This window comes from Scyliorhinus canicula, chromosome 8, assembly GCF_902713615.1.
Source record: "Scyliorhinus canicula chromosome 8, sScyCan1.1, whole genome shotgun sequence".
Classification (NCBI taxonomy): Eukaryota; Metazoa; Chordata; class Chondrichthyes; order Carcharhiniformes; family Scyliorhinidae; genus Scyliorhinus; species Scyliorhinus canicula.
Genome location: NC_052153.1, coordinates 199,508,300 through 199,530,958, shown reverse-complemented (window position 1 = coordinate 199,530,958; position 22,659 = coordinate 199,508,300). Strand labels below are relative to the sequence as shown.

Here is a 22,659-nt window from a genome sequence, read left to right as displayed (position 1 = left end):
AATACCCAAACTAATCCCACTGGCCCACTCTCTCCCCATAGCCCTGTATCAATCCCAAACTAATCCCACTTTCCCGCTCTCTCCCCACAGCCCTGTATCAATCCCAAACTCATCCCGCTGCCTCACTCTCTCCCTTAGCCCTGTATAAGTAATCTCACTGCCCAACTCTTATCCCCCCCATAGCCCTGTAGCAATCCCCAAACTAATCCACTGCCCCACTCTTTCCCCATAGCCCAGTATCAATCCCAAACTAATCCAGTGCCCTGCTGTCTCCCCAGAGCCCTGTATAAATCTCAAACTAATCTCACTGCCCCACTCTCTCCCCATAGCCCTATACCAATCCCAAACTAATCCCACTGCCCCACTCTCTCCCCATAGCCCTATACCAATCCCCAAACTAATCCCACTGTCCCGCGCTCTCCCACAGCCCTGTATCAATCCCAAACTAATCCCACTGTCCCGCTCTCTCTCACAGCCCTGTATCAATCCCCAAACTAATCCCATTGTCCCGCTCTCTTCCCATAGCCCTGTATCAATCCCCAAACTAATCCCACTGTCCCGCTCTCGCCCCAGAGCCCTGGATAAATCTCAAACTAATCTCACTGCCCCACTCTCTCCCCATAGCCCTGTACCAATCGCAAAATAATCCCACTGTCCTGCTCTCTCTCTCAGCCCTGTATCAATCCCCAAACTAATCACACTGCTCCACCCTCTCCCCATAGCCCTGTATCAATCCCCAAACTAATCCCACTGTCCCGCTCTCGCCCCAGAGCCCTGGATAAATCTCAAACTAATCTCACTGCCCCACTCTCTCCCCATAGCCCTGTACCAATCGCAAAATAATCCCACTGTCCTGCTCTCTCTCTCAGCCCTGTATCAATCCCCAAACTAATCACACTGCTCCACTCTCTCCCCATAGCCCTGTATCAATCCCCAAACTAATCCCATTGTCCCGCTCTCTTCCCATAGCCCTGTATCAATCCGAAACTAATCCCACTGTCCTGCTCTCTCCCCATAGCCCTGTATCAATCCCAAACTAATCCCACTGCCCCACTCTCTCTCCATAGCCCTGTATCAATCCCAATCTAATCCCACTGTCCCACTCTCTCCCCATAGCCCTGAATCAATCCCAAACTAATCCCACTGCCCCACTCTCTCCCCATAGCCCTGTATCAATCCCAAACTAGTCCCACTACCCCACTCTCACAGCCCAGTATCAATCCCAAACTAAGTCCGTTACTCCGCTCTCTCCCCACAGCCCTGTATCAATCCCAAACTAATCCCACTGCCCCACTCTCCCCATAGCCCTGTATCAATCCCAAACTAATCCCACTGCCCCGCTGTCTCCCCATAGCCCTGTATCAATCCCCAACTAAGTCCATTACTCCGCTCTCTCCCCACAGCCCTGTATCAATCCCAAACTAATCCCACTGCCCCACTCTCTTCCCCCATAGCCCTGTATCAATCCCAAACTAATCCCACTGCCCCACTCTCTCCCCATAGCCCTGTATCAATCCCAAACTAATCCCACAGCCCAGCTCTCTCCCCATAGCCCTGTATCAATCCCAACCAATCCCACTGCCCCGCTCTCTCCCCATAGCCCAGTATCAATCCCAAACTAATCCCACTGCCCCTCTCTCTCCCCATAGCCCTATATCAATCTCAAACTACTCCCACTGCCCCGCTCTCTCCCCATAGCCCAGTATCAATCCCCAACTAAGTCCATTACTCCGCTCTCTCCCCACAGCCCTGTATCAATCCCAAACTAATCCCACTGCCCCACTCTCTCCCCATAGCCCTGTATCAATCACCAAACTAATCCTACTGCCCCACTCTTTCCCCATAGCCCTGTATCAATCCCAAACTGATCCCACTGCCCCGCTCTCTCCCCATAGCCCTGTATCAATCCCAAACTAATCCCACTGCCCCGCTCTCTTTCCAGAGCCCTGTGTCAATCCCAAACTAATCCCACTGCCCCGCTCTCTCCCCATAGCCCTGTATCAATACCCAAACTAATCCCACTGGCCCACTCTCTCCCCATAGCCCTGTATCAATCCCAAACTAATCCCACTGTCCCGCTCTCTCCCCACAGCCCGGTATCAATCCCAAACTCATCCCGCTGCCTCACTCTCTCCCTTAGCCCTGTATAAGTAATCTCACTGCCCAACTCTTATCCCCCCCATAGCCCTGTAGCAATCCCCAAACTAATCCACTGCCCCACTCTTTCCCCATAGCCCAGTATCAATCCCAAACTAATCCAGTGCCCTGCTGTCTCCCCAGAGCCCTGTATAAATCTCAAACTAATCTCACTGCCCCACTCTCTCCCCATAGCCCTATACCAATCCCAAACTAATCCCACTGCCCCACTCTCTCCCCATAGGCCTGTGTCAATCCCAAACAAATCCCACTGCCCCGCTCTCTCCCCATAGCCCTATATCAATCCCAAACTAATCCCACTGCCCCGCTCTCTCCCCATAGCCCTGTGTCAATCCCAAACTAATCCCACTGCCCCGCTCTCTCCAGAGCCCTGTATCTATCCCAAACTAATCCCACTGCACCGCTCTCTCCCCATAGCCCAGCATCAATCCCAAACTAACTCCATTACTCCGCTCTCTCCCCAGAGCCCTCTATCAATCCCAAACTAATCCCACTGCCCCGCACTCTCCCACAGCCCTGTATTAATCCCAAACTAATTGCACTTTCCCTTCTCTCCCATAACTCTGTATTAATCCCAAACTAATCCCACTGCCCCACTCTCTCCCCATAGCCCTGTATCAATCCCCAAACTAATCCCACTGCCCCACTCTCTCCGATAACTCTGTATCAATCCCAAACTAATCCCACTGTCCCGCTCTCTCCCCATAGTTTTGTATCAATTATTTAGTAATCCCATTATCCCTCAAATGTACAACTGTGATACCAAAGTTTGGGATGATTATTGTTCAGTTTTGGAAATGCTACATGGAGATTGGGGGATATGGTTCCCCAAAATGATTGTTCTTTGATATATTCCTTAGATGGGTGTGCCTGTGCATATCCATACTGTGCAGCACCATTTAGTGTAAAAGCTTTCCTGGCCTTGGGTCCCAGCCTCAGTACTAACCGACTGCTTTCTCTCACAGCGGAAGCACAGGCCTATGAGAAGCTGTCTCTGCAGGGTATGCAGCAGCTGCTACATTGCACATGTCAGACCTTGGCTCTGTGGAAGCTGCTCTGTGATCACCAGTTCAGCATCGTCATCGCAGATTTACAGAAGGTATATTTTTCATTTATTCATGTAATGTGGGAGCCAGACAAGGCCACAGTTGATTGTTGACCATAAATGTTTGTGGTGGTGATAGTGTAGGTACATCGACACTGCTATTGGGAGTTGTATGATTTTCAGTGCATCTTTTAAATGGTTCTCTCTGCTGCCATGTGCATCAATGATGGAGGGAGTGAATGTTTAAGGTGGAGGGTGAGGTGCTGATCAGAGAACAAAGAAAATTACAGCACAGGAACAGGCCCTTCGGCCCTCCCAGCCTGCGCCGATCCACATCCTTTATCTAAACCTGTTGCCTATTTTCCAAGGTCTACTTCTCTCTGTTCCCCACCCGTTCATATACGAAAATGAAATGACATGAAAATCGCTTATTGTCACGAGTAGGCTTCAAATGAAGTTACTGTGAAAAGCCCCTAGTCGCCACATTCCGGCACCTGTTCGGGGAGGCTGTTACGGGAATCAAACCGTGCTGCTGGCCTGCTTGGTCTGCTTTCAAAGCCAGCGATTTAGCCCTGTGCTAGATGCTCTGTCTAGATGCATCTTAAATGATGCTATCGTACCCGCCTCTACCACCTCCGCTGGCAAAGCATTCCAGGCACCCACCACCCTCTGCGTAAAAAAACTTTCCACGCACATCTCCCTTAAACTTTTCCCCTCTCATCTTGAAATCGTGACCCCTTGTAATTGACACCCCCACTCTTGGGAAAAGTTTGTTGCTATCCACCCTGTCCATACCTCATAATTTTATAGAGCTCGATCAGGTCTCCCCTCAACCTCCGTCTTTCCAATGAAAACAATCCTAATCTACTCAACCTTTCTTCATAGCTAGCACCCTCCATACCAGGCAACATCCTGGTGAACCTCCTCTGCACCCTCTCTAAAGCATCCACATCCTTCTGGTAATGTGGCACGCAGTATTCCAAATGTGGCCTAACCAAAGTCCGATACAACTGTAACATGACCTGCCGACTCTTGTACTCAATACCCCGTCCAATGAAGGCAAGCATGCTGTATGCCTTCTTGACCACTCTATCGACCTGCGTTGACACCTTCAGGGTACAATGGACCTGAACATAGAACATTACAGCGCAGTATGGGCCCTTCGGCCCTCGATGTTGCGCCGACCTGTGAAACCATCTGAAGCCTATCTGACCTACACTATTCCATTTTCATCCATATGTCTATCCAGTGACCACTTAAATGCCCTTAAAGTTGGCGAGTCTACTACTGTTGCAGGCAGGGCGTTCCACACCCCTACTACTCTCTGAGTAAAGAAACTGCCTCTGACATCTGTCATATCTACCACCCCTCAATTTAAAGCTATGTCCCCTTGTGTTGGTCATCACCATCCGAGGAAAAAGACTCTCACCGTCCACCCTATCTAACCCTCTGACTATCTTATATGTCTCTATTAAGTCACCTCTCAGCCTTCTCCTCTCTAACGAAAACAACTTCAAGTCCCTGAGCCTTTCCTCGTAAGACCTTCCCTCCATACCAGGCAACATCCTAGTAAATCTCCTCTGAACCTTTTCCAAAGCTTCCACATCCTTCCTATAATGTGGTGACCAGAACTGCACGCAGTACTCCAGGTGCGGCCGCACCAGAGTTATATACAGCTGTAGCATGACCTTGTGGCTCCGAAACTCAATCCCCCTGCTGATAAAGGCTAGCACACCTTAAGCCTTCTTAACAGCCCTATTAACCTGGGTGGCAACTTTCAGGGATTTATGTACCTGGATGCCGAGATCTCTCTGTTCATCTACACTACCAAGAATCTTGCCATTAGCCCAGTACTCTGCATTCCTGTTACTCCTTCCAAAGTGAACCACCTCACACTTTTCCGCATTAAACTCCATCTGCCACCTCTCAGCCCAGCTCTGCAGCTTATCTATGTCCCTCTGTATCCTATAACATCCTTCAGCACTATCCACAACTCCACCGACCTTCGTGTCATCTGCAAATTTACTAACCCATCCTTCTACACCCTCTTCCAGGTCATTTATAAAAATGACAAACAGCAGTGGCCCCAAAACAGATCCTTGCAGTACACCACTAGTAACTGAACTCCAGGATGAACATTTGCCATCAACCACCACCCTCTGTCTTCTTTCAGCTAGCCAATTACTGATCCAAACCGCTAAATCACCTTCAATCCCATACTTCCTTATTTTCTGCAATAGCCTACCGTGGGGAACCTTATCAAACGCCTTACTGAAATCCATATACACCACATCAACCGCTTTACCCTCATCCATCTGTTTGGTCACCTTCTCAAAAAACTCAATAAGGTTTGTGAGGCATGACCTACCCTTCACAAAACCGTGTTGACTATCGCTAATCAACTTGTCCTTTTCAAGATGATTATAAACCCTATCTCTTATAACCTTTTCCAACATTTTACCCACAACTGAAGTAAGGCTCACAGGTCTATAAATACCAGGGTTGTCTCTACTCCCCTTCTTGAACAAGGGGATAACATTTGCTATCCTCCAGTCTTCCGGCACTATTCCTGTCGACAAAGACGACATAAAGATCAAGGACAAAGGCTCTGCAATCTCCTCCCTGGCTTCCCAGAGAATCCTAGGATAAATCCCATCTGGCCCAGGGGACTTATCTATTTTGACATTTTCCAAAATTGCTAACACCTCCTTTTGAAGCCCAATTCCATCTAGCCTGGTCGACTGAACCTGAGTATTCTCCTCGACAACATTGTCTTTCTCCAGTGTAAACACTGACGAAAAATATCCATTTAACGCTTCCCCTATCTCCTCTGATTCCACACACAACTTTCCACTACTATCCTTGATTGGCCCTATCTTACTCTAGTCATTCTTTTGTTCTTGATATACCTATAGAAAGCCTTAGGGTTTTCCTTGATCCTATCCGCCAACGACTTTTCATGTCCTCTCCTCGCTCTTCTTAACTCTCCCTTTAGGTCCTTCCTGGCTATCTTGTAACTCTCAAGTGCCCTAACTGAGCCTTCATGTCTCATCCTAACATAAGCCTTCTTCTTCCTCTTGACAAGTGCTTCAACTTGCTCGACAACTTCCTCCCTGCCTGACAGGTACATACTTATCAAGGACATGCAGTAGCTGTGCCTTGAAAAAGCTCCACATTTCGATTGTACCCATCCCTTGCAGATTCCTTCCGCATCCTATACATCCTAAATCTTGCCGAATAGCATCATAATTGCCTTTCCCCCAGCTATAATTCTTGCCTTGCGGTATATACCTATCCCTGCCCATTGCTAAAGTAAACATAACCGAGTTGTGATCACTATCACCAAAGTGCTCACCTCCTTCTAAATCTAACACCTGGCCGGGTTCATTACCCAGTACCAAATCCAATGTGGCCTCGCCCCTTGTTGGCCTGTCTACATACTGTGTCAGAAAACCCTCCTGCACACACTGTACAAAAACTGACCCATCTATAGTACTCGAACTATAGTATTTCCAGTCAATATTTGGAAAGTTAAAGTCCCCCATAACAACTACCCTGTTACTCTCGCTCCTGTCGAGAATCATCTTTGCTATCCTTTCCTCTACATCTCTGGAACTATTCGGAGGTCTATAGACAACTCCCAACAGGGTGACCTCTCCTCTCCTGTTCCGTTTTGAACTCCCAGATCTCTCTGTACATCAATTTTCCCCAGGACTCTTGCATTGACCATAAAGTCTGCTCTTGAGTTAGATCTTCCAAAATGCATTCCCTCGCATTTGCCTGGATTGAACTCCATCTGCCATTTCTCTGCCCAACTCTCCAGTCTATCTATATTTTGCTGTATTCTCTGACAGTCCGCCTCGCTATCTGCAACTCCACCAATCTTAGTATCATCTGCAAACTTGCTCATCAGACCACTTATACCTTCATCCAGATCATTTATGTATATCACAAAAAACAGTGGTCTGAGCACAGATCCCTGTGGAACACCACTAATCACCTTTCTCCATTTTGAGACACTCCCTTCCACCACTACTCTCTGTCTCCTGTTGCCCAGCCAGTTCTTTATCCATCTAGCTAGTACACCCTGAACCCCATACGACTTCACTTTTTCCATCAACCTGCCTTGGGAAACTTTATCAAATGCTTTACTGAAGTCCATGTATATGACTTCTACAGCCCTTCCCTCATCAATTAACTTTGTCACTTCCTCAAAGAATTCTATTAGGTTTGTAAGACATGATCTTCCCTGCACAAAACCATGCTGCCTATCACTGATAAGTCTATTTTCTTCCAAATGTGAATAGATCCTATTCCTCAGTATCTTCTCCAACAGTTTGCCTACCACTGACGTCAAGCTCACAGGTCTATAATTCCCTGGATTATCCCTGCTACCCTTCTTAAACAAAGGGACAACATTAGCAATTCTCCAGTCCTCCGGGACCTCACCCGTGCTCAAGGATGCTGCAAAGATATCTGTTAAGGCCCCAGCTATTTCGTCCCTCGCTTCCCTCAGGAACCTGGGATAGATCCCATCCGGTCCTGGGGACTTGTCCACCTTAATGCCTTTTAGAATACCCAAAACCTCCCCCTTCCTTATGCCGACATGACCTAGAGTATTTATATATATCCATCCCTAGCCTCAACATCCATCATGTCCCTCTCCTTGGTGAATACCGATACAAAGTATTCATTAAGAAGCTCACTAATTTCCTCTGATTCCACGCATAAATTCCCTCTTTTGTCTTTGAGTGGGCCAATCCTTTCCCTAGTTACCCTCTTGCTCCTTACATACGAATCAAGCAGACTGCTTTATCTTGGGTGGCAGAGTACAGGTCATACTCAACAAGCATGCCTTGAGGAAGAGAGTTCCAAAGATTTATTTTAAAAATTCCTCCTCATTTCTGCCTTGAATGATTTTTAAACTCTGCTGCCTAGTTCTGGACGTCCTTACCAGGGGAAACATTGTCTCAGGATCTACATTTAAACTGCCTCAGATTTTTGCATGTTTCAATAAGTTGACTGCTCATTCTTTAAGTTCCAACATGAACAAGCTTTCCTCATAAATCAACCCCTTTATCCCAAGAATAAGCTCAGTAAACTACTTGCAGTGCCAAAATATCTTTCCATGGGAGGCCAAAAGTGGACACAACACCAGGTGAGGTCTCACCAATCGCCTGTACACTTGTGCCAAGATGTTCCAACTTTTATACTCCAGCATGGCTTTATGCAGGGTAATTCCACAGGCCGACCACTCTCTGGCTGGAGAAATCTCTTCTAATTTCTGGTCTCCCCGTATCCTCTGACTGACCCCTGGTTCTGGACACACCCACCATCGGGAACATCCTTCCTGCATCTACCCTGTCCAGTCCTGTGTACGTTCCCTTGGCCGCAGAAAAATACTTTTCACTGTACCTCGGTATATGTGACAACCAAAACAATAAGTCTCTATGATATAAGAACTAGGAGCAGGAGTAGGCCATCTGGCCCCTCGAGCCTGCTCCGCCATTCAATGAGATCATGGCTGATCTTTTGTGGACTCAGCCCCACTTTCCGGCCCGAACACCGTAACCCTTAATCCCTTTATTCTTCAAAAAACTATCTATCTTTATCTTAAAAACATTTAATGATGGAGCCTCAACTCCTTCACTGGGCAAGGAATTCCATAGATTCACAACCCTTTGGGTGAAGAAGTTCCTCCTAAACTCAGTCCTAAATCTACTTCCCCTTATTTTGAGGCTGTGCCCCCTAGTTCTGCTTTCACCCACCAGTGGAAACAACCTGCCCACATCTATCCTATCTATTCTCTTCATAATTTTAAATGTTTCTATAAGATCCCCCCGCATCCTTCTAAATTCCAACGAGTACAGTCCCAGTCTACTCAACCTCTCCTCGTAATCCAACCCCTTCAGCTCTGGGATTAACCTAGTGAATCTCCTCTGCACACCCTCCAGTGCCAGTACGTCCTTTCTCAGGTAAGGAGACCAAAACTGAACACAATACTCCAGGTGTGGCCTCACTAACACGTTATACAATTGCAACATAACCTCCCTAGTCTTAAACTCCATCCCTCTAGCAATGAAGGACAAAACTCCATTTAGAACATAGAACAGTACAGCAGAACAGGCCCTTCGGCCCTCGATGTTGTGCCGAGCAATGATCACCCTACTCAAACCCACGTACCCACCCTATACCCGTAACCCAACAACCCCCCCCCCCCCTAACCTTACTTTTTAGGACACTACGGGCAATTTAGCATGGCCAATCCACCTAACCCACACATCTTTGGACTGTGGGAGGAAACCGGAGCACCCGGAGGAAACCCACGCACACACGGGGAGGACGTGCAGACTCCGCACATACAGTGACCCAGCCGGGAACTGAACCTGGGACCCTGGGGCTGTGAAGCATTTATGCTAACCACCATGCTACCGTGCTGCCCATTTGCCGCCTTAATCACCTGTTGCACCTGTAAACCAACTTTTTGTGACTCATGCACGAGCACACCCAGGTCTCTCTGCACAGCAGCATGCTTTAATATTCTATCATTTAAATAATCATCCCTTTAGCTGTTCTATCCCCCCTCATTCTTCTGAACTCCAGCGAATATATTCCCAACCGATTAAACCTCTCCTCATACGCCAGTCCCGCCATCCCAGGAATCAGTCTGGTGAACCTTCGTTGCACTTCCTCTGGAGCAAAAACATCCTTCCTCAGATAAGGACAGCAAAGCTGCACACAATACTCCAAGTGTGGCCTCACCAAGGTCCTGTATAATTGCAGCAACACATCCCTGCTCCTATACCCGAAACCTCTCGCAATGAAGGCCAACATACCATTTGTCTTCTTTAACGCCTGCTGCACCTGCATGCTTACCTTCAGTGACTGGTGTACCCAGGTCTCGTTGCACATTCCTCCTAATTTATGGCCATTCAGATAATCTGCCTTCCTGTTTTTGCTGCCAGAGTGGATAACCTCGCATTTCTCCAAATTATACTGCATCTGCCATTCATTTGTCCACTCACTCAACTTGTCCAAATCACACTGAAGACCATAAGACATAGGAGCAGAATTAGACCACTCAGCCCATCGAGTCTGCTCCGCCATTCAATCATGGCTGATATTTTCTAATCCCCATTCTCCTGCCTTCTCCCCATAACCCCGATCCCCTTATTAATCAAGAACCTATCTATCTCTGTCTTAAAGACACTCAGGATCTCTGCATCCTCGTCACAGCTCACCCTCCCACCCAACTTGGTGTCATCTTCAGTTGAGGTTACAACCAGAGCAACCATAATGTTAATGAATGGTGAAGCAGAGTCAAGGGGTTGGGTGTCCTATTCCTGCTGTTATTCGGATGGTTTTATATTCACCGTCGAAACCATAGTTTGTGCATTTACACTTGCACTCTATATTCTCTGTGTTTCATAAAATTATAGAATTTACAGTGTAGAAGGAAGCCATTTGTCCCATCGAGTCTGCACCGGCCCTTGGAAAAAGAACCCTATCTGAGCCCACACCTCCACCCTATCCCCATAACCCAGTGACCCTACCTAACCTTTTTGGATACGAGGGGCAATTTAGCCTGGCCAATCCACCTAACCTGCACATCTTTGGACTGTGGTAGGAAACCGGAGCACCCGGAGGAAACCCATGCAGACACGGGGAGAAAGTGCAGACTCCGCACACCAGTGACCCAAGCCGGGAATTGAACCTGGTGTTTACTGGGATCATAAATAATTCTGTGTGATTTCTAACTCTGTTGCTGCCAAACCTGTGTGTCTTGTTTCTACTTTATCTTGGTATGAAACACTTAAAGTATTTTATTTTTAAAAACATTTTTTTTTTAATGTTTTATTAAGATATTTGTAATTTTATAATAATAACAATAACAACAAACAAAAGAAGAAGAAAATTGCAAATCCAAATATAAACATAGTGCATAAATCATCTCCATCCCTAGCAAGTCCCTCCTACCCTTATCTGAAAATAGCCTAACTTTTCCCCCCCCCCACTTTGGATTTTTGCCTCGGCTGACGGTTAATTTTCCCCGAAGAAGTCAACAAACGGCTGCCACCTCCGGATGAACCCTGGCATTGACCCTCTCACGGCGAACTTGATTTTCTCGAGACTGAGAAACCCAGCCAGTCACTAACCCAGATCTCTGATTTCGGGGGCTTCGAGTCCCTCCATGCTAGCAATATCCGTCTCCGGGCTACGAGGGAGGCAAAGGCAAGACATCAGCCTCTCCAAACATCGACACCTCTGGACTCAGCACCACCCATGTTTTGAGTACCATGGACATGACCTCAGCGAAACCCTATCAACATCTAACATCGGACATGCCCAAAACATGTGGACATGATTTGCTGACCCTCCCGCGCACTCCACACACCTGTCCTCTACCCCAAAAAAACTGGCTCATCCGGTCCACCGGAGCCGGATACTATTAGCTTGGAGGGACTCAAAGCCCCCGAAGTCGGAGGCCTGGCTATCGGACATGGAGATAGGTGTTAGCAATTCTGGAAAGTGTGAAAATAGATAAGTCCCCTGGGCCGGATGGGATTTATCCTAGGATTCTCTGGGAAGCTAGGGAGAAGATTACTGAGCCTTTGGCTTTGATCTTTAAGTCATCTTTGTCTACAGGACTAGTGCCAGAAGACTGGAGGATAGCAAATGTTGTCCCCTTGTTCAAGAAGGGGAGTAGAGATAACCCCTGTAACTATAGACCAGTGAGCCTTACTTCTGTTGTGGGAAAAGTCTTGTAAAGGTTTATAAGAGATAGGATGTATAATCATCTGGAAAGGAATAATTTGATTAGAGATAGTCAACATGGTTTTGTGAAGGGTAGGTTGTGCCTCACAAACCTCATTGAGTTCTTCAAGGTGACCAAACAGGTGGATGAGGGTAAAGTAGTTGATGTGGTGTATATGGATTTTAGTAAAGCATTTGATAAGGTTCCCCACGGTAGGCTATTGCAGAAAATACAGAGGCATGGGATTCAGGGTGATTTAGCAGTTTGGATCAGAAATTGGCTAGTTGATAGAAGACAAAGGGTGGTGGCTGATGGGAAATGTTCTGACTGGTGTCCAGTTACTAGTGGTGTACCACAAGGATCTGCTTTGGGGCCGCTGCTGTTTGTCATTTTTATAAATGACCTGGAGGTGGGCGTAGAAGGATGGGTGAGAAAATTTTCAGTTGACACTAAAGTCGGTGGAGTTGTGGACAGTGCAGAAGGATGTTACAAGTTACAGAGGGACATAGATAAGCTGCAGAGCTGGGCTGACAGGTGGCAAATGGAGTTTAATGCAGAAAAGCGTGAGGTGATTCATTTTGGAAGGAATAACAGGAAGACAGAGTACTGGGCTAATGGTAAGATTCTTGGTAGTGTGGATGAGCAGAGAGATCTCGGTGTCCATGTCCATAGATCCCTGAAAGTTGCCACCCAGGTTGAGAGGGTTGTTAAGAAGGAGTACGGTGTGTTAGCTTTTATTGGTAGAGGAATTGAGTTTCGGAGCCATGAAGTCATGTTGCAAAGAACAAAGAACGATACAGCGCAGTACAGGCCCTTCGGCCCACGATGTTGCACCGACATGGGAAGTCAAAAACTAAAGGCCATCTAACCTACACTGTGCCATTATCATCCATATGCTTATCCAATAAACTTTTAAATGCCCTCAATGTTGGCGAGTTCACTACTGTTGCAGGTAGGGTATTCCACGGCCTCACCACTCTTTGCGTAAAAAACCTACCTCTGACATCTGTCCTATATATATTACCCCTCAATTTAAGGCTATGTCCCCTCGTGCTAGCCACCTCCATCCACGGGAGAAGGCTCTCACTGTCCACCCTATCTAACCCTCTGATCATTTTGTATGCCTCTATTAAGTCACCTCTTAACGCTCTTCTCTCTAACGAAAACAACCTCAAGTCCATCAGCCTTTCCTCATAAGATTTTCCCTCCATACCAGGCAACATCCTGGGAAATCTCCTCTGCACCCGTTCCAAAGCTTCCACGTCCTTCCTATAATGAGGCGACCAGAACTGTACGCAATACTCCAAATGCGGCCGTACTAGAGTTTTGTACAACTGCAACATGACCTCATGGCTCCGGAACTCAATCCCTCTACCAATAAAGGCCAACACACCATAGGCCTTCTTCACAACCCTATCAACCTGGGTGGCAACTTTCAGGGATCTATGTACATGGACACCGAGATCCCTCTGCTCATCCACACTGCTAAGAATTTTACCATTAGCCAAATATTCCACATTCCTGTTATTCTTTCCAAAGTGAATCACCTCACACTTCTCTACATTAAACTCCATTTGCCACCTCTCAGCCCAGCTCTGCAGCTTATCTATGTCCCTCTGTAACCTGCAACATCCTTCCACACTGTCTACAATCCACCGACTTTAGTGTCGTCTGCAAATTTACTCACCCAACTTTCTGTGCCCTCCTCTAGGTCATTTATAAAAATGACAAACAGCAACGGCCCCAGAACAGATCCTTGTGGTACGCCACTCGTAACTGAACTCCATTCTGAACATTTGCCATCAACCACCACCCTTTGTCTTCTTTCAACTAGCCAATTTCTGATCCACATCTCTAAATCATCCTCAATCCCCAGCCTCCGTATTTTCTGCAATAGACGACCGTGGGGAACCTTATCAAACGCTTTACTGAAATCCATATACACCACATCAACTGCTCTACCCTCGTCTACCTGTTCAGTCACCTTCTCAAAGAACTCGATAAGGTTTGTGAGGCATGACCTACCCTTCACAAAACCATGCTGACTATCCCTAATCATATTATTCCTATCTAGATGATTATAAATCTTATAAACCTCTCCAAGACTTTACCCACAACAGACGTGAGGCTCACCGGCCTATAGTTACCGGGGTTATCTCTACTCCCCTTCTTGAACAAAGGGACCACATTTGCTACCCTCCAGTCCTCTGGCACTATTCCTGTAGCCAATGATGACATAAAAATCAAAGCCAAAGGCTCAGAAATCTCTTCCCTGGCGTCCCAGAGAATCCTAGGATAAATCCCATCAGGCCCCGGGGACTTATCTATTTTCACCTTGTCCAGAATTGCCAACACTTCTTCCCTACGCACCTCAATGCCATCTATTCTAATAGCCTGGGTCTCAGCATTCTCCTCCACAACATTATCTTTTTCCTGAGTGAATACTGACGAAAAGTATTCATTTAGTATCTCGCTTATCTCCTCAGCCTCCACACACAACTTCCCACCACTGTCCTTGACTGGCCCTACTCTTACCCTAGTCATTCTTTTATTCCTGACATACCTATAGAAAGCTTTTGGGTTTTCCTTGATCCTACCTGCCAAAGACTTCTCATGTCCCCTCCTTGCTCGTCTTAGCTCTCTCTTTAGATCCTTCCTCGCTTCCTTGTAACTATCAAGCGCCCCAACTGAAACTTCACGCCTCATCTTCACATAGGCCTCCTTCTTCCTCTTAACAAGAGATTCCACTTCTTTGGTAAACCACGGTTCCCTCGCTCGACCCCTTCCTCCCTGCCTGACTGGTACGTACTTATCAAGAACATGCAATAGCTGTTCCTTGAACAAGCTCCACATATCCAGTGTGCCCAACCCTTGCAGCCTACTTCTCCAACCTACACATCCTAAGTCATGTCTAATGGCATCATAATTGCCCTTCCCCCAGCTATAACTCATGCCCTGCGGGGTATACTTATCCCTTTCCATCACTAACGTAAAGGTCACCGAATTGTGGTCACTGTTTCCAAAGTGCTCACCTACCTCCAGATCTAACACCTGGCCTGGTTCATTACCCAAAACCAAATCCAATGTGGCCTCGCCTCTTGAATGAAATGAAAATGAAATGAATGAAATGAAAATCGCTTATTGTCACGAGTAGGCTTCAATGAAGTTACTGTGAAAAGCCCCGAGTCGCCACATTCCGGCGCCTGTCCGGGGAGGCTGGTACGGGAATCGAACCGTGCTGCTGGCATGCTTGGTCTGCTTTAAAAGCCAGCAATTTAGCCGAGTGAGCTAAACCAGCCCCTCTTGTTGACCTGTCAACATATTGTGTCAGGAAACCCTCCTGCACACATTGTACAAAGAACGACCCATCTAATGTACTCGAACTATATCTTTTCCAGTCAATATTTGGAAAGTTAAATTCACGCATAACAACTACCCTGTTACTTTCGCTCTTTTCCAGAATCATCTTCGCCATCCTTTCCTCTACATCCCTAGAACTATTAGGTGGCCTATAGAAAACTCCCAACAGGGTGACCTCTCCTTTCCTGTTTCTAACCTCAGCCCATACTACCTCGGAAGAAGAGTCCCCATCTAGCATCCTTTCCGCCACCGTAATACTGTCCTTGACTAGCAGCGCCACACCTCCCCCTCTTTTGCCCCCTTCTCTGAGCTTACTAAAACACCTAAACCCCGGAACCTGCAACAACCATTCCTGTCCCTGCTCTATCCATGTCTCTGAAATGGCCACAACATCGAAGTCCCAGGTACCAACCCATGCTGCCAGTTCCCCTACCTTATTTCGTATACTCCTGGCATTGAAGTAGACACACTTCAAACCATCTACCTGAACACTGGCACCCTCCCGCGAAGTCAAATCTGTGCTCCTGACCTCTATACTCTCAATATCCCGTACCCCAAAACTACAATCCAGGTTCCCATGCCCCTGCTGAATTAGTTTAAACCCCCCCCAAAGAGCACTAACAAATCTCCCCCCCCAGGATATTGGTGCCCCTCGGGTTCAGATGTAGACCATCCTGTCTATAGAGGTCCCATATTCCCCAGAAAGAGCCCCAGTTATCCAGAAATCTGAATCCCTCCCGCCTGCACCATCCCTGTAGCCACGTGTTTAATTGCTCTCTCTCCCTATTCCTCATCTCACTATCACGTGGCACGGGCAACAACCCAGAGATAACAACTCTGTTTGTTCTCGCTCTGAGCTTCCATCCTAGCTCCCTAAAGGCCTGCCTGACATCCTTGTGCCCTTTCCTACCTATGTCGTTAGTGAAATGAAAATCGCTTATTGTCACGAGTAGGCTTCAATGAAGTTACTGTGAAAAGCCCCTAGTCGCCACATTCCGGCGCCTGTCCGGGGAGGCTGGTACGGGAATCGAACCGTGCTGCTGGCCTGCTTGGTCTGCTTTATAAGCCAGCGATTTAGCCTTGAGAGCTAAACCAGCCCCTACTCGTAGTGCCAATGTGGACTACGACTTGGGGCTGCTCCCCCTCCCCCTTAAGGACCCGGAAAACACGATCCGAGACATCACATACCCTTGCACCTGGGAGGCAACATACCAAACGCGAGACTCTCTCGCTCCCACAAAATCTCCTATCTGTGCCCCTGACTATTGAGTCCCCAGTTACTAATGTTCTACTCCTTTCCCCCCTTCCCTTCTGAGCAACAGGGACAGACTCCGTGCCAGAGGCCCGTACCCCATGGCTTACCCCGGTAAGTCGTCCCCCCCACAAGTATCCAAAACGGTATACTTGTTACTCAGGGGAACGACCACAGGGGATCCCTGCACTTACTGCTTCTTCCCAGTCCCTCCTACAGTTACCCATCTATCTCCAGTCTTTGGTGTAACTACTTCCCTGAAGCTCCTATCTATGACCCCCTCTGCCTCCCGAATGATCCGAAGTTCATCCAGCTCAAGCTCCAGGTCCCTAACACGGTTTTTTGAGGAGCTGGAGTTGGGTGCACTTCCCACAGATGAAATCAGCAGGGACACTGACGGCGTCCCTCACCTCAAACATTCTGCAGAAGGAGCATTGTACTGCCTTCCCTGACATCACCTCTAGATTTAAAAAAAAACAAGAAAAAGAAAAAGAAAGGAAGAGCTTACCTGATATTCCCTCAAACCCTGCTCCCGCTGAAAGGTAAGCAAATTTAAAGGCACTCACTCACCTTCACGACAGGCCCCTGCTCCCGCTTCCCATCAACCGTGGTTTTTTTTTTGGTTAGAGGAGGAGGTAGGGTGGGAAACACTGAGGAAGTGTTTCGGGTTTAACTGTCACTTGACAACAGCCCCTCCACAAACCACCTTCAAATTAGGCTGACCGCGCTGCACGTATGCAAATTTCCCCAGAACAGCTGATCAGTAGCTCTGCTCTGCTGCCCTCTGCTGAATGCTTGCCTTCACTCAAACTCCTTGGGTCTCCTTCGCAGTTGTACAAAACTCTGGTGCGGCCGCATTTGGAGTATTGCGTGCAGTTCTGGTCGCCTCGTTATAGGAAAGATGTGGAAGCATTGAAAAGGGTACAGCGGAGATTTACAAGGATGTTGCCTGGTATGGAGGGAAGATCATAAGAGGAAAGGCTGAAGGACTTAAGGCTGTTTTCGTTAGAGAGAAGAAGGTTAAGAGGTGACTTAATTGAGGCATACAAGATGATCAGAGGATTAGATAGGGTTGACAGTGAGAGCCTTTTTCCTTTGATGGTGATGTCTAGCACGAGGGGACATAGCTTTAAATTGAGGGGAGATAGATATAGGACAGATGTCAGAGGTAGGTTCTTTACTCAGAGAGTAGTAAGGGTGTGGAATGCCCTGCCTGCAACAGTAGTGGACTCGCCAACACTAAACGCATTCAAATGGTCATTGGATAGGCATATGGACGATAAGGGAATAGTGTAGATGGGCTTTAGAGGGGTTTCACAGGACGGCGCAGCATCGAGGGCCGAAGGGCCTGTACTGCGTTGTAATGTTCTATGGCTAGCTTTCTCTGTCTGGAGAAAATCAAGTTCGCCTTGAGAGGGTCACTGTTCACCCAGAGGTGGCAACTTAGAGTCGGGGGTTAATAAAGGTGGGACCTGTAAGGCAGGGAGATGGCTTTTGCACTATGTTTATAGTTTCATGTACATTGTTTATTTTGTTGTTGTTGCAATACCAAAAATACCTCAATAAAATGTTTATTAAAAAAACTGCTGAAGCATCCACCCACATACCCGCTTTTATCTCTCCCCCGAGCTGTTTTTCTCATTTGCCCTTTAGCTCCTCTATCTGAGTTTCCTCCGACTCCATAAGCTCTTTGTAGATATCCGATACCTTCCCCTCTCCCACTCCCATTCTGGAAACGACCCTGTCCTGTATCCCTCTGTGAGCGGAAAGGTCGAAACCTGCCTTTGCAATCTCCGAAACGCCCCATCCAGCCTTCCCGGTACAAACCGATAGTTATTGCAAATCAGGGCCCAGACCGATGCTCCCTCCATTCTCACATGTTTCCTCCACTGCCCCCAGACTCTCAGGGTTGCCATTACCACCGGGCTTGTGGAGTACCGGGCCCATTAATAGCTGCTAAAGTTCGGCAGCGCCAGCCCACCCTCCTCTCGACTACATAATAGCAACACTTTGGTCACTCGCTGAGTTTTACCCGCCCACACAAAGCCCAAAATCACTTTGTTTATCCATTGGGCCACGGGGCTGTTTAGCACTGGGCTAAATCGCTGGCTTTGAAAGCAGACCCAGGCAGGCCAGTTCAATTCCCGTACCAGCCTCCCCGAACAGGCTTCGGAATGTGGCGACTAGGGGCTTTTCACAGTAACTTCATTGAAGCCTACTTGTGACAAGCGATTTTCATTTAATTTCATTTAAAAAGGCCCTTGGGATAAAGATGGGGTGGCACTGAGAGACAAACCAAAATCTGGGGAGGACCGTCATTTTCACGGTCTGTACCCTCCCCGCCAGTGACAGCAGGAGCATGTCCCACCTTCTAAAGTCCTCCTTCGTTTGCTCTACTAGACGGGTCAGATTTAACTTACATGGTCTCTCCCATTCCCGTTCCACCTGGATTCCCAGATAGCGGAAGGTTCCTCGCTCCCTCCCACCACTCTAAACGGCAATTTTCCCAGTCTCCTCTCCTGCCCCCTCGTCTGGATCCAAATGTGAGTAAATTCTGTTTTTAATTTTTCCAATTAAGGTGCAATTTTCATGGTCAATCCACGTACCCTGCACATCTCACTTTCCCCATATTCAATTTGCACTCTGAAAATCTGCCATATTCCCCTAAGATCCGCATAATCTCCCCACCCCCCTAACAGGTCAGAAATATACAGAAGCAAATCGTCGGCGTAAAGCGAGACCCTGTCCCCCCTCACCTCCGGACCAACCCATTCCAGTTCCCAGATGCTCTTAATGCCATCGACATTGGCTCTATGACCAGAGAAAACAATAGCGGAGAGATCGGACACCATTGCCTTGTCCCTCGGTGCAACTTAAAATAGCCCGACATCAGCCAATTCGTTCGCACACTTGCTACTGGTGCCTGATACAGCAACTGCACTCAATCAATGAAGCCCTGTCCAAATCCGAACCATCCTAACACCTCCCGCAAATAATTCCACTCCACCCAGTCAAAGGCCTTTCACTTGAAGTATTTTAAACCCTCAATGGATAAATTGCGTTGTGGAGTCTGAGCTCCATTGGTGAGTCTGTTTTGCCTTTTCTGCAGGAGCTCCAGGAACAGTTAAAATCCACACCGTTCCGAGACTTGATTATCCGAGGGAAGGAGTTGTGTGGTGCACTCGTTACCTCGCTTATTAACCGATACATTGGAGACAACGCCTCGGTCGATGCCATCAGTAAACATCTGAGAGACACGTGTCCCCTTCTGTACAGCAATGACGACGCAGTGTGCTCCAAGGTATGGAGGCCGTGAGCTCAGTAAAAACACTGGTTACCTTGCGTCTTGTGAGTATTGGAGCTTTATAGAACATAGAACAGTACAGCACAGAACAGGCCCTTCGGCCCTCGATGTTGTGCCGAACAATGATCACCCTACTTTAAACCCACGTAACCCGTATACCCGTAACCCAACAATCCCCCCATTAACCTTACACTACGGGCAATTTAGCATGGCCAATCCACCTAACCCGCACATCTTTGGACTGTGGGAGGAAACCGGAGCACCCGGAGGAAACCCACGCACACACAGGGAGGATGTGCAGACTCCACACAGACAGTGACCCAGCCGGGAATCGAACCTGGGACCCTGGAGCTGTGAAGCATTGATGCTAACCACCATGCTACCGTGAGGCCCCAAATGTTATGTTATGATCCATAACATCCTGAAACAGCCATACCCCTGATCGTAAGGACTGTGCTCCATCCCAACAAAGCTTCTTTTTGACTTAAACTTAAAGATCACAGAGTTTATAGTGCAGAAGGAGGCCGTTCGGCCCATCAAGTCATCCCAGCCCTTGATGGAATATTACAGATGCTGAGGGTCAGAACTGAAGAAACAGCAAACGAGAATCCATCACACCCAGCCTGACCAATCACTGACCATCACACCCAGCCTGACCAATAACTGACCATCACACCCAGCCTGACCATCACACCCAGCCTGACCAATAACTGACCATCACACCCAGCCTGACCAATAACTGACCATCACACCCAGCCTGACCATCACACCCAGCCTGACCCATAACTGACCATCACACCCAGCCTGACCAATCACTGACCATCACACCCAGCCTGACCAATAACTGACCATCACACCCAGCCTGACCATCACACCCAGCCTGACCAATAACTGACCATCACACCCAGCCTGACCAATAACTGACCATCACACCCAGCCTGACCAATAACTGACCATCACACCCAGCCTGACCAATAACTGACCATCACACCCAGCCTGACCAATCACTGACCATCACACCCAGCCTGACCATCACACCCAGCCTGACCATTAACTGACCATCACACTCAGCCTGACCAATAACTGACCATCACACCCAGCCTGACCATCACACCCAGCCTGACCCATAACTGACCATCACACCCAGCCTGACCAATCACTGACCATCACACCCAGCCTGACCAATCACTGACCATCACAACCAGCCTGACCATCACACCCAGCCTGACCAATAACTGACCATCACACCCAGCCTGACCAATAACTGACCATCACACCCAGCCTGACCATTAAGTGACCGGCCTGTCTCTGTCTGCCTGAATGTTGACTCTCCTGTGCGGATCGTTTTATTTTCAGGCGAATGAGCTGCTACAGTGTGCAAGGCAGATTCAGAACAAGGCCGAGAAGGAGAAGACTATGCGAGAATCTCTGCGTCTGTACCAGGAGATTGGGCACCAGGTCGACCTTTCCAGTGTCTGCACACAGTTCAGACAAGGTGAGAGTGTGGAGGTTTGCAGGGGTTGAGGGCGCCAAACAGAGATTAAGTTTGGGTGATATTTGTCGAGAGTACGTACCACGTTAATGGCGAGGTTGGTTCACCGTTCTATTCCCTTTTTTTTGTCTCCAGTGCGTTTTTATGAGGCTGTGGCTGAGTTGAGCCTCAGTGCTGCTGATAAGACGGATCCACAGGGCTTGGGCCTACATTATTACAAGAACGGTGAGCCAGAGGAGGACCCTGTGGGACAACAGGCCTTCCAGGAGAGGTGAGCAGCCCAGGTCGACCAGCGGCTGTGACAAGGGATTTAATTTATGGGTTAGAATTCAATCTGGATACCCAGCCTGACCAATTCCAACCCCAGCCTGTCCCCAACCCCAGCCTGTCCCCAACCCCAGCCTGTCCCCAACCCCAGCCTGTCCCCAACCCCAGCCTGTCCCCAACCCCAGCCTGTCCCCGACCCCAGCCTGTCCCCGACCCCAGCCTGTCCCCGACCCCAGCCTGTCCCCGACCCCAGCCTGTCCCCGACCCCAGCCTGTCCCCGACCCCAGCCTGTCCCCGACCCCAGCCTGTCCCCGACCCCAGCCTGTCCCCGACCCCAGCCTGTCCCCGACCCCAGCCTGTCCCCGACCCCAGCCTGTCCCCGACCCCAGCCTGTCCCCGACCCCAGCCTGTCCCCGACCCCAGCCTGTCCCCGACCCCAGCCTGTCCCCGACCCAGCCTGTCCCCGACCCCAGCCTGTCCCCGACCCCAGCCTGTCCCCGACCCCCCTGTCCCGACCCAGCCTGTCCCCCGACCCCAGCCTGTCCCCGACCCCAGCCTGTCCCCGACCCCAGCCTGTCCCCGACCCCAGCCTGTCCCCGACCCCAGCCTGTCCCCCGACCCCAGCCTGTCCCCGACCCCAGCCTGTCCCCGACCCCAGCCTGTCCCCGACCCCCAGCCTGTCCCGACCCCAGCCTGTCCCCGACCCCAGCCTGTCCCCGACCCCAGCCTGTCCCCGACCCCAGCCTGTCCCCGACCCCAGCCCTGTCCCCCGACCCCAGCCTGTCCCCGACCCCAGCCTGTCCCCGACCCCAGCCTGTCCCCGACCCCAGCCTGTCCCCGACCCCAGCCTGTCCCCGACCCCAGCCTGTCCCCGACCCCAGCCTGTCCCCGACCCCAGCCTGACCCCGACCCCAGCCTGACCCCGACCCCAGCCTGTCCCCAGCCCCCACCCGTCCGCCTCCCACCCCAGCCCGACCCCCGATCCCAACCCCAGCCCTGTCCCCGAATCCCAAACCCTGCCTGACCC

General features: G+C 49.0%; 1 protein-coding gene across 1 annotated transcript in view; it reads left to right on the top strand.

The window, feature by feature from the left end:
* Positions 1–22,659, top strand: part of nup155 (nucleoporin 155) — a 279,092-nt gene that overhangs the window by 148,260 nt on the left and 108,173 nt on the right. The window contains exons 19-22 of the mRNA XM_038803930.1: positions 3,123–3,256; positions 19,679–19,870; positions 21,230–21,368; positions 21,501–21,636. Coding sequence (XP_038659858.1) covers positions 3,123–3,256; positions 19,679–19,870; positions 21,230–21,368; positions 21,501–21,636 — 601 coding nt within the window. The remainder of the gene's footprint in view (positions 1–3,122; positions 3,257–19,678; positions 19,871–21,229; positions 21,369–21,500; positions 21,637–22,659) is intronic.